At 34.5% G+C, this 13,567-nt stretch overlaps 1 protein-coding gene across 17 annotated transcripts in view; it reads left to right on the forward strand.

Annotated features, from left to right (window-relative positions):
• The window catches only part of MKLN1 (muskelin 1), a 339,272-nt gene that overhangs the window by 254,593 nt on the left and 71,112 nt on the right, over positions 1–13,567 (forward strand). For all 17 annotated transcript variants that reach the window (XR_008956433.1, XR_008956436.1, XR_008956431.1 and 14 more), the window contains one exon: positions 6,766–6,978. Coding sequence is in view for 5 of the 17 variants with exons in the window: in XM_044388340.3 (XP_044244275.1) it covers positions 6,766–6,978 (213 nt within the window). In the remaining 12 variants the exon portion in view is untranslated. The remainder of the gene's footprint in view (positions 1–6,765; positions 6,979–13,567) is intronic.

Raw genomic sequence — 13,567 nt, forward strand, 5'->3', positions numbered from 1 at the left:
GGCTAGAGTCACTATATGGTGAGGGGCACTATCAACGGGCATAGGTACAGGAAAGTGTGAACAACAACAACAACAACAACAATAATCATAATGATAAGGCAATTTATCAACCTTAGTTCCTTTAGCTTAGATTATAAATTTCAAATTTCTCATCATGATTTGGTCCCCGTTTACCTTTCTTGCCTCATCTCCTGACTTTCTGTGCCAGCCACAGCTTTAGTTGCTGGAATTCAACTTTCTCACCTGATGGTCCCGTGGCAATGATGTTTTTTTCTGTTTGAAATTAATAGAGGGCTCCTCCTCCCATGCACCTAGCTCTTACTTAGTAAACACCTACTTATTCTTAAAACTCAGTTCAGACTTTCTTGGGGAAACCTTTCCTGATTTTTCCACAAAGAATTAGAAGCTTCCTTTGGTGTGCCCATTTAACCACTTATATTCCTTCAGTGGGTAACTAAAATGATTAGCTTACATTTCTGTTTCCCTGCTTAGAGTATGAGCGTGAATCATATGTTTATTCTTTAGTGAGCAAATAGGTGAGATAGATTAAATGAAAAGTTAATGCTTGAGAAAAGCATGGGAAGATAAATACAAAATTGGGAGAGTAGCTATTTTGGCAAGAGAGGAGGGTAGTTTACAGGGGATCTCAAAGGTCGTATTAATGTTCTGCTTATGAAGCTGGGCGTGGGTATTATTTTTATATCATATGTTACATATAAGCAATATTTGGAATGCAGTTAATAATTATTTTAAACCAATATTGGAAAAATATAGAAATTATTTTGATGAGAAGATTTGGTTCTATTATTTTGAAGTCAGTGGTGACTCAGTACTGTAGCTCAGATTCATTATGGTTTATTATTGCTTTCTTCCTATAGATGCCTAAAAATTTTGTTGGTCTTTCTATGAAATAAATGGTAATAGTGTATGGCTGTAACATAAATATTCCTTCCTTCCAATATTGAACAGTTAGTATTTCATATATCTCATTTTATTTTCTATACCAGTGAGTACAAGTTATTGTTTGATGATACGCTGGGGCATGTGTTTCAAAAAGTATGGTATGCAATTAAGAAGCAGTATTAATTTAATTCACTTTAATTTACTTAAATATGTATCTAATAACACATTTAGGAGGTTGATAGATAATAGAATGGCTCAGCTCTTAAAGAGAATAATTACTTTAAATGTTCGTATAGATACGCAAGTAAGTTTTTATAAAGGTTTGAAACAAATGTATTTTTCTTTAGTTTGCATTTTTATAAGTTTCTTTAATGTCAGTCAGGCTTTGTGGAAGACAGCTAGTTTCTCCTGTCTGCTTCCGTGTTTAATCTCTTGCAACATGTTGTTTTCTGTGAAATATATGAAGAAAATTGGACTTCACGTGGTTATGTTTTTGGAAAGGAGAGTAGTATTTTAATAGCCTTTTGAGATATTTGCACATGGTCTATTTTGATCTCATATCCCAAACTGACAAGTGGTTCTTTCTTAAAGGTGATTGCATTGTAGACTCTGAAACCGTATCAGCTAATGTTTTGTATTGTTACATTCAGATCCATTGTTCTACCTTGCTTTTTGAGTGGATCTTTTGCCCATGCGTGGTTTTTTACCCATGTGTTGGTCACTTGAAAACTGCTGGTTTCTTGAGTTCTGCATATCTTCCAAATGTTGACATTTTATTATGCAGTGTAAAACAACCCATATTTGTTAATATTACTGTCAATTTCATTAGAAAACTCTTCTAAGTATTGGGAAGGTGTCAAGATCACAGTAGCAGGTAGAAGTTTTAAAAATTCTAATTTTTGCTTAAAAATAAATTTAAAATTTTAAAATTTCCTTTTATCATTGGCAACAAATTTTGTCAGTTGTTTTCCTTCAAAATGACATACTAACTTCATCCATTTTTCAGAAAATGTCTGTCACAACCGTTATGTCTGAATAACTGCACTTGGATTGTTAGTTTTCTTTCACATAAATATAGTGTTCCATGGAAAAAGCGGCTAGGTCAGCTTGTAACTCAGTTGGTCACATAGGTACATTTCCTTGAAATAACCACCATACATCAAGTAGCACTGTGTTATATAAAGTTTTCTAAATCTCTTTAATATTCATCTTAATAGAAGGCAGCTGGATTCATATCTGCTTCTGCATCCAATCTGTTATTATATCAGAAGTCATAGAGCCTCTGGAAAATTTCATGTTATACTCATAAGAGAATAAAAATGAAAAGACAAATTCTTATCTTAGTGGTGTTATTAAAAAAAAACTGACTCTGTGGACTCCCTGAAGTGTCTTGGAGACCCCAGACGGCCCTGAGAACTGCTGCTTTAATAATTAATCCACAGAGCCTTTTCAGATATAGATGCTTATCCATGTAATAACTCAGTAATGTCCTTCATAGGTGTCTCACTGTCACTCCCAACCCCCATCCCTGACCAGGACTGCTCAGTTCATGATCATGCATTGCATTTCAGTGTCATGTGTCTTTAGTCTCCTTTAGTCTGGAGTAGTTCTCACCCTTTCCTTATCCTTCTTGACCTTGACATTTTTGAGGAACACAGAGTAGTTATTTTGTAGACCATCACTCAGTTGGGTTTGTTTCTTATTTCCTTAGGATTGGATTTACGTTGAGCATTTTTAGCACGAATACCATGTGAATGACATTGGGTCGTCCTCAGAATATCCTCTCAGGAGGCACATTGTATCAGTTTGTCTGGTGCTGCATTTGATCACTTGGTTAAGGAGAGTGCCCTCCAGATTTTTCCCATCTATAATTGATATGTAACTTGTGCGAAGACATTTTGAGATTATGAAAATACCCTATTACTCATCAAATTTTCCCCCTTTAGCATCCATTAATGAAACTATTATAGCTTTTTCGAGAGTGATTGTACCATTTTATATTCCTGCTAGAAATGTATGAGAGTTTGTTGCTGTCTTCTTTCCCTGTTGAATTGCCTTGGCCCTTTTGTTAAAAACCAACTGATCATATGAAGTATATGTCTCTTTTGGGATACTCTGTCCTGCTCCATTATCTTTTGGTCTGTTCATATACCAGTATGGCGGACAGGTAATGTAAGACCTTTTTATTCTTCTTTTTTTTTTTTTTTAAGATGTTTTTTAAATTTATTTATTCGACAGAGACAGAGACAGCCAGCAAGAGAGGGAACACAAGCAGGGCGAGTGGGAGAGGAAGAGGTAGGCTCATAGCAGAGGAGCCTGATGTGGGGCTCAATCCCATAACGCCAGGATCACGCCCTCTGCCAAGGCAGACGCTTAACCGCTGTGCCACCCAGGCGCCCCTTTATTCTTCTTTTTAAAAATCCTTCCTTCCTGGGGCGCCTGGGTGGCACAGCGGTTAAGCGTCTGCCTTCGGCTCAGGGCGTGATCCCGGCGTTCTGGGATCGAGCCCCACATCAGGCTCCTCCGCTGTGAGCCTGCTTCTTCCTTTCCCGCTCCCCCTGCTTGTGTTCCCTCTCTCGCTGGCTGTCTCTATCTCTGTCAAATAAATAAATAAAATCTTTAAAAAAAAAATCCATCCTTCCTTCCTTATTTAATTATTATTATTCCTTTTTAAAAATTATAAATTTTAGAATCATACTGTCAATTTCTTAAACTTGGGATTATGATTGGGAATGTGATAAATCTGTAAATCAATTTGAAGAGACTTGGTGTCTTAATAATATTAAGTCTTCTAATCCACGAACGTAGTTAAATCTCCATTTATTTCAGTCTTCATTCTTTGTCAGCACTCTTGGAGTTTTTAGATGGAAGGTCTTGGATATTTTTACTAAATTGATCCTAATGTATTTTGTTTTTTCATGCTATTGTAAGTGGGACTTAAAGAAATGGGGGTGCCTGGATGGCTCATTCGGTTAAGTGTAAGACTCTTGATTTCGGCTCAGGTCCTAATCTCAGGGTTGTGAGATCAAGCCCTGCATCAGGCTCCATGCTAGTTGTCGTGCCTGCATAAGATTCTCTCTCTTCCTCTGCCCCACCCTAAAAAAATTATCTTGTTTGCTTATTGCTAATGTAGAGAATTACATTGGGTTTTTAATATTGCCTTTATATCAGGTCACTTTTCTAAATTCACATACTATTTCTGAATGTTTCTTTGTTGATTTCTGAGGATGTTTTCAATAAATAGTCATGTTATCTGTGAATAGAGAAAATTTTACTTCTCCTTTCTGCTCTTTTTTTCTGTTATAAGCTTTTATTTTTTTAATGCTTTATTACACTGACTTGGACTTCTAGTACAGTGTTAATTAGAAGTGATGGGGGTGCCTTGGTGGCTCAGTCAGTTAAGCTTCCGACTGTTGATTTCGGCTCAGGTCATGATCTCAGGATTGTGAGATTGAGCCCCAAGTTAGGCTCTGCGCTCAGAGGGGAATCTGCTTGAGATTCTCTCTCTCCCTCTGCCCCTTCCCCCACTTGTGCTTATGCATGCATACACTGTCTCTCAAATAAATAAATAAATTTTTTTTAAAAAGAAGAAGTAGTGGGAATAGACTTCTTGTTTCAGATCCCAGCAAGAAAGCATCGGTTATTTCACGATTAAGTAAAAAATTAGACATAGATTCTTAACTAGATTGAAGATGCTCCTTTCTATTCTTAGTTTGCTGTGAGTTTGCTCATGAATGTGTGTTGAATTTTATCAAATGCTTGTATTCTTTTCCTTTGTTTTAATGTAGTAAATTACCTTGATCAGTTTTCAAATGTAAAATTAATTTTGTATTCCTGAGATAAACGCCTGTTAGTTAAGAAATACCCTTTTTATATAGCTGCATTTTATTTAATAATACTTTGTTAAAGATTAGTTTTGTGTCTGTTCATGAGGTATACTGGTTACTGGTTGCCTATAAATTATTTTTCCTCCTCCTCCTTTATAGTGTTATTGTTCATTGGCTTCAGTGTTCTGTTGTCCTCATAAAATAAGTTAGGAATAGTATTTCTTTCTTAAGTGTTTGATAAAATTTACCAGTGTAGATATCTAGGATTGGCATTTTCTTTGTGCGAAGAAAATTTTAAATTATGAATTCAGTTTTTCAGTAGAGTGACTTCAGATTTTCTCTCTCATCTCATGTCAATTTTAGTAAGTTTATAATTTTTCAAGGAATCTACATTGTCACATTTTACCTGTCTTTTTCACAATAGTCCTTTTTTTTTCTTTTTAACTTCTAGTGAGCCTATAGGTGATGTTCCTGCTTTCATTTCTCATATTTAGCAATTTGTGTTTTTTCTTCCTTCTTAAAAAATCAGTCTTGCTAGTGGTTTATAATTCTATTAATCTTTCAGGAAACCAGCTTTGTTAATTACCTCTATTTTTTGTCTGTTTTCTGTTTCTCTATTTTTTGTCTGGTTCCTACTCTTATCTTTATTTCCTTTTTTCTTCTTACTTAGGATGTAAGTTGCTCATCATTTTAATAGGGCTTATGCTAATTCAGCTGAAGCAAGAAGCTCTGTTACCTCCTCTGTTAAAATTTCAAATTTCACATTCTAGGATATATGGCATAGATTTATTATATATTATCCTATCTTTATTTTGGAGATTAATTGTGGAGGACGTTCTTTCAAAAAATAATATTTCTATCTTATCTGCTGGAGATTTTCCCTGACAAAAATCTTTAAAAATAAGTCATAAAATTGTAATTAGTATGAATACTAAAGTACAGTTACAAATAAATTTAACATCTGGATTGATAACACTAATTTAGTCAAATTATTCTTCCTGCCCAAGAACTTTATTCATTTGATCTAAACAACAGTGCTGTTTTTGCTTTTGTTTCTCTTATCTTGTGGAAAAACCAGTCTGGAATAGTGGAAAGAACATAGGTTTTGGTTCTAGTTACACTGGGGCTTAGATTTTCTATCTTACTTCCTAGTTTTGTTACTGTGGACAGATTACTTAGACTCTGTGAAATGGTCATATTTCCTTATGGAGTTGTTATGTGGATTGAATGAAATACACATATGCATACATTGTAATAATATGGATAGAATTTAAGAGATATTTAACAAATATTCTTTCTTTTCCCCATTTCAACTAATCAAATCCTGCCCAATTGAAGTTCTTTTTTTCCCCATGAACTCTAGTTTATACTACACTGCAATATTTTTTTTACCTTTTATTCAGTCTAGTGATATAAGTGATCTCAAATAATTAATTTTTGTTGATAACTCATAGGGTTCCTTCATTGTGTTATTTATTCACTCAGGAGTGTCAGTTTTACGTACTGTAAAGGGTAGACGAAGTCAAATTCTGCATTTTTATTCTGGTTAGTAGTTTACTAGCTTTCAGGGTGGACATCTTTCCTCTTCGGGTTATGTTTCCTCATCTTTAAAAGGAGATAATTAAACTAGAGATTTTATTAAGGTTCCTTCCAGTTACGAAGTGCAGCAATTCCACATGTTCTTGGAGTATCTGTTTTGTGCTAGATTCTGCTGAGAAATTCTAATGAGAAATATTTTTAAAGAGCAGTTGTGTCTTTAGATTGACACATACTAGAGAATTAAGCTTTGCACAAATGACTAAAATGCAGTAGGTATTTAGTAGAAACCATATAAGTGTTCTAAGCAGAGTGCCATAGGGTACACTTTAGTTCATCTCTTCTTTTCTGGTAGATTTTAAGCATCTCTGTGGTAAGATAGAAACCCTATGTTGGACTTCTATTGCAAACCTTTTAATGAAAGTCAACAAAAAATGGTTTAATTTTATTTTTCTGTTACTCTGATTTTTTTTCTTTTTTCTTTCTTCACTCTCCACAGAATGGTCCTAGTGCCAGATCATGTCATAAAATGTGCATTGACATTCAACGAAGGCAAATCTACACATTGGGGCGTTACTTGGATTCCTCCGTGAGGAACAGCAAATCTCTGAAAAGTGACTTCTATCGTTATGATATTGACACTAACACATGGATGTTACTCAGTGAGGATACTGCTGCTGATGGAGGGCCGAAATTGGTGTTTGATCATCAGGTTTGGTGCACAGATAAATATATGGTGGAATTAATTAGTGATCAGTAGCTCTTGTTCTTAGAGTTTATTTTACATGTTATGCTACATTGTCTAGTGGTGATTTCCTACAAATACGTAGAATAGACAATAAAAATAACTCTTATTTCAGTAGGTGTAAAGTTATCCTTTAATATTTTTTTCTCTTTTTTGGTGCAGGATAAAATACTAGGATCTCAGAACAACAAGCGTTAATTTATAAAAACTTTAGAGAATAGATGGAGCAATACATATTAGGAAAAACTAATTTTATGATAAATAGTCAACTCAACAATAACAACTTACACTCTTAAAACTTTTTATTCTACATTCCTGGAAGAAATTTAAAATTATAATGAGTTTGAGAATTTGAAATCTAGAGCTTTTCTCCAATTTGAGATATATTTACTTTTGTCTATAATCATAAACTCATTATAAAGCACATAAGAATATGATATCCACTAGATGAGGTTAAGTTTGAACTGAGCACCAAGAGAAATCACATAATGGTGCTATAGACAAGAAGACTACACATAGCAATTTATACGCCATTTTAATATTAGAACGCACGTAGTTCTCATCATCATTCCCTTCGATGTCATTATTGTTACTGGTCTTTGAATATTTAGCCCACATCAGTTGAGCATAGGTCAGTACACAAAACAGTAACCACTGAATTCTGTAGGCAGTTTTACTTGGCTCAACCCATATCCAGATGTTTTTTTGTAGTACTGGGGAGAAAAAGACTTTTAAAAAAATCTATAATACTGTATTGATGAACATAGCATTATCTAGTACTTGAGAAATGTTAAGAGGTGCTAAGATAATGACAGAATCTAGCTTAGGCCTAATATCTTAATCTAGGATTTAAGACCCTGGTTTTTTTTGGTGTTCTTTGTTTTTGTTTGTTTTTTTCTTTAGAGATTTTCATTAATTCTTTGCTTTTAAACTATCCTACTGACATATTTATATTAACAAATAGTTGTTACAGGAGAATGTTAAGGAAAAGAAGAGTTGGTTTTATGCCTATCAAGTGTGTGGTGGGTGGAAAATCAAAAACGTTAGTCTTCGAAGTATTCCCCAGATTGAATTAGAACTTCTGCTGGCTCTCCGTAACTGAGCTCTGCAAAGCTTTGCACTTCCCTGCTGACATCCTCATTGTTGTTCATATGGAAAATAATAACTTCAAAAACTGTTAGACTGGTTCCCATCTTTTAAAAACAGAACATCAGCAGATAACACTGTTAGGGAAACCATTTATTTTCTTCCAACTGGTTGCAAATTTCTTTTACAAAAGATGCTTATGTCTTTATTTTTACAGATTGAAAAAAGAATAATTTAGGGGTATCCTGTATATAGCACATTTATTGTCCTTGTCTGTGACCTTTGTTTGTCTTGACTTTGATAAAATAGAATGTTCCTTGGAAGCTAAGTTCTGTTACATGGTGCTTCATTTTCATCTGATTAGATGTAATAGAAGAACAGTGGGGGTGAAGAAACCAGGATATCAGCTATCCTTTATAAGCCTGATTTTCTATTCTAGTTCATGTAAATAAAACCACTCCAAAAATTACTTAGGGTCATTCATGACACTTTAAGACTTGACACTTAGCATTCAAATTTGAGAAGAACATGAGAAAGCTAGAGACAGGAAAACATGGTTAGAAGTTACTTTGCCATTTAAAATTTTAACATACTAAAAAAATTAAAGACTTTAAGATTTCTTAAGACTGTAGTGGCGGCTTAGTTCCGAAGTTTTCCATGTTGTTGCTTTGTATGATATTCAGTGACAATAAGAACCAAACAAAAAGATTAAGGAAAAACACTCCCATAAGTCACATATTCAGTGAAACCAGAAACCAGAGAAACCCACAACTCCCAATTCCTTGTAAGTTTAGCCAGAAACAACTGAAATACCCAGAACTAGTTTTGAAGCCCAGACAGTGTAGTAGGGAAGAACTCAAGGCATGAAATAGAAGCCCCCTAAACCATATGAAGTTCATAGTTAGAGAAGACATGACTTCACAGAAGCACCATATTTTGAAGAAGCCATTTAATTCAGTAGCAACAGGAGAGATCCTTGAGCAAGAATATCACCCTTGTATAGGAACCTTCTGTTATCTGGTCCAGGGAAATTAAACTCATTTAAATATGAAAAACTAAAAAGCAATATACACCAAATCTTTAGAGAGGTACTCTAAAGAAAAACAATAAAAAGAAAAGCAAAACTTTCCTTCACGCAACAGCAGATGAAAAATTATATTCCAGTATTCTAACATGAATTAAATGGCTTAATGAAGCTTGAAACTCTGAAGAAGACTATAAAGCATAAATTCAAGAATGCAGATGAGATGATCAAGTACTAGGAATAGGTGAAACTGGACCTGATAAAACTCAGGAGTGAAATTAAAGAAAAACATATTACCACTTACAGAAATGAAGGGTAATCTACAAGGAGTATAAAGAGTAGGTAAGGGTCATATAGCATAGAAATAAGAAGAGCAGATAAAGAGAACACAAATAAAGATGTAAAAAGGATTAGCCAGAAAATTATAGATAGAGAACACAGTCAGAAGAGAGCCAACATACACATAATGGGAGACATTAAAGAAGAAAACCCTAACAGTGAAGCAGAACAAATATTTATAAATAAAATTCAAGACTACTTACATTTCAAAAGGCATGCTATATTCAGGAAAAATTGACCTAGGCATTCAACTCTGGGACATATAATAGTAATTCATATTGAATTTCAAAGATAAAGATGCATTTTTTGGGCAACTGGGCAAAATTATCAAGTCACCTATAACAGAAATAAAATGAGTCTGGTCTCAGATTTCTCTACAGCTACTTTCGATGCCAAGAGAGACAATAGAGCAACATCTAGAAGGTATTCAAGACAGGACAGCGTGAGCCAAGGGTTTTATATCTAGCAAAATTGTCCTTCAAGTATAAACACTTTTTAAGGAAATTACTAGAAAATAGAATACAAGCTAGCCAAGAAGTGAGTGGAGAAACTTCAAAGGATTGGAGATCTTAGTTCATTGATGTTCTCCCTGGGTCACTAGATGATTGGAAGGCTGATCGTATACTTTTACTGTCTTCTTGCCCCACAGTCTATGAAATGCAAAAGAATACATTAATAGTAATGTTGAAAACAAGAAGAATGTCCTTGGGGAACTTAAAAAAGTTGGGGAGAATTCCTGTAAGGTAGAAAGTAAATGGGTTCAGATCCAACCAGAAGAAACCAGAGCCCGTAAGAATGCAGCGACTAGAGTCTCAAAGTTTATTTAAAAAAAAAAAAAAAGTCTCAAAGTTTATGTAGCTGGGGCAAACATTAGATGATCAGTTGGGGACTGGATAGCAGGGCATTCTTCAGTTTGACTGAGCAGCACTTATCTTAGGTAATTGTCCACAGATCAGGTGTTGAGTGTGGACACAGGAGCTGGATGGATAGAGCAATGCTCCCAAGAGGCACTGGAGAGCTTCTCATCCAGTCCCTTGAGGCAGGCTGCTGTATATGAAGAGGCAGGTGAACAGGAATTTGCAGATACAAAGAGGATTAGAACAACAGCCAAAAAAGTCAAGTATTTGAAAGTAATGAATACCATGAGACAGATAGGGGTAGTGAACTCAACAGATGAAGAATTAACAAAGAAAAACAGCTAGTAGTATAGACTGAAGAAGCCTTTAAGATAAGTTTAAGCATTATTTTAGAGCAATTCAGGAGGCTGTTTCATCCATGAAAAAAGAAATATCTAGAAAAATTGTAAATTAAAGATTTGATAGCCACATAAAAGTCTCAGTAAATCGATTAAAAGCTCTCATCTCTAAAAGTTACTAAATTAATGAGCTGAAATTATGAAAGAAGTGTTAAGGAACAAGAGAAAAGATCCTGAAGTTCTAATATCCACCTAATAGGAGTTCTAGAAAAAAAGAGAATGAAAGCAAACTGAAAGCAACATGCCTTAAGGTTGAAAAGGAAAAAAGGTCCCAGAACTGAAGAAAGATAGTTTTTAGAATTAAAGGAACACCAGGGGCGGATTAGGATGAATGAAAAAGACTATCCCTATACTTTTTTAAAAATTTTTTTATTTAAATTCAGTTAGCCAACATGTAGTACATCGTTAGTTTCAGATGTAATGTTCAGAAATTTATCAGTTGCATGTAATACCCAATGCTCATCACATCACGTACCCTTCTTAATGTCCATCACCCAATTACCCCATCCCCTGACCCACCTCCCCTCCGCAACCCTCAGTTTGTTTCCTATAGTTAAGAGTCTCATGATTTTTCTCCCTCTCTGATGACTTCCCCTTCAGTTTTTCCTCCCTTGACTTCTGATCTTCTGCACTATTTCTAGATACTTTCTTAATGAAATTTTAGAACCATGGATTAAGAGAAAATCCTAAAAGCCACAGAGAGGAAACTGGTTACCTTTGTAAGTAAGCAAGGGCTAGATTAACGTGAAGCATTTTTGGAGGTTGGTGTGTTGAGCAACGTTAGAAAGCTTCAGAGTTTGTGAGAAGAAAAATTGTTTTGAACCCAGCCTAATCCTAGCCAATCTTGTTTTCAAGTGACAGAGTAAAATAAAGACTTTGGGATTTTAAAACATTGGGGTGGTAAATAAGTGGCTATCCACTATTTGTTTGATTTTAGGAATTAAATATCTAACCGGATAGGGTAGATGAGTGAATGCTCTTCCAAGATTTGACTTAAATGATCTCTTGAAGTCTTCAAGAGAAAAGATGTTAATATTATCATACGGACTAAAAGGTTATTAGCTTTTCAGAAAATTTTTTCAGAGATTAAAAGAAAAGGAAACCATAAACTGCTGAACAACATGAAGTTTCTTGGAGTGATTAACACCTCTTGTTTGATAACTGACCCTTATTGAAACTGCTTATTTTATCCAGGGAAGAACCAAGCTGAAGGAATAAAATTAGTTATATCTGTTTTGTGTCCTGTTTGTTCTAAGATATGGGAAAGAATCAGTGAAGCTACTGTAGTTTCTAACTCTTTTTTTGAGCTGGTTGGGTCTGGTGTGGTGGAAAGAGCTACCAAGACAAAGATGTTTATGCCTCACCACGAATAACAAATGAGAATAGCCACATCAAAATTAAAGTTAAATATCCCCAGAAGAAAATAGAAACTCCTTTGAAGTAGAACCATAGGAGCTGGGTAATAGAGATTGGCCAAAATTAGTATGAATCTGTAAATTCGTAAAAATATAAATAGGCCCCCATAATGTGGGTCCCTCAAGATTTTCAACATGATCCCGAGGTGTTTGGAGAGATGTGAGCCTTCAGTCCCTAGGACAGGATAATGTGACTCAGGTTCAGTGAAACCTCAGATGGTGATGTAGTGGGTGTATGGGGCCATGCTGAGTCGTCTTCAGCAACTTATGGATTGCTTTTAATGATATGATCATTTAAGATTAAAGAGTAGGAATACTTTGAACCATATTTACCAAGATTTCACCATTGAGGAATAGATTTTCATCTTAATTTATGGAAGGTTGTCAGAAACCTGGGAAATGGCAAGTGCCTGGATCTTTTAGTGGTTAGGGAAAAATTAGGAGATGCTAGTCTTTTCTTTTTAATATTAATTAAAAAACCAGAATTTACCATTATGAAAATAGCTTTTTCCTGAAAACAATACAAAAATAGATAAATAGCATAATTTGCTAGGAGGAGAAAATTAAATATATAATGGCTAGTATTTGTACTTTAGCCAAAAAATAGATGTTTTGCATATGCAATTTATTCTTTAAATATCAATGCCACTTGTGTTCAACATCTAATTCCCAATTAGGACTTAATATATTCTTTGAAATAGAATTTGATTCATATTACCTTGTGACAAATGGCTTTTTTCTCAGAGATATTTTTATGAAAAGCCATGATCTCCTTCAGTAGAAAAAATGAAAGAATCAAGTTTGGCTTTTGAACATAAATTGTGTAACATACCTCAAAGAAAATTAAATTTATAGTATTGTGTTAAAGGAGGCGGATTCATTACTAGAGAAGTCAGTCTGGAGACTGCGGTAAACATCTCTTTGTTTTACTATATTGTAACCACCTAATTTGAAGAGCTTTGCAAACTAAATGCAGAAAGATAAATTTAGTTGTATCACTCTTATTGACATAGCTGTCCTCTGATTAAAGGGTAGCAAGATTAATAGGATGGATGCTTGCCTAGAATAGAAAGAAGGGAGTTTTTATAAGAAGATGAAAAGAAGGGTGTGATCACTATTTACCCATAGGGTATGGTTAACATTCAGTCTTTGGTATTAATCAGCACCTCATGTATTATTGTTTGATTTGGTGAAAATTATACAATTTCAAGAAAGCATAAAGGTCTTTAACCCAATATATTTTGCTCTCACTGGGAAAAACGGAAACCCAAAAAAGTATTTAGAAATGCATCCTGAATCTTTGCCAGGTGGTGAGCATTACTTCAGTTAAGTGCATTTGATAATCAGGGTGGTATTTAGTGTTAAGACAAAGTTTAGTTTCTCAAGAATCTAAAACTGCACTCATTGGTTTCATTTTAGCACATGTGACAGGAATAA

The sequence above is a fragment of the Ursus arctos genome, unplaced genomic scaffold, assembly GCF_023065955.2.
Source record: "Ursus arctos isolate Adak ecotype North America unplaced genomic scaffold, UrsArc2.0 scaffold_3, whole genome shotgun sequence".
Taxonomy (NCBI): domain Eukaryota; kingdom Metazoa; phylum Chordata; class Mammalia; order Carnivora; family Ursidae; genus Ursus; species Ursus arctos.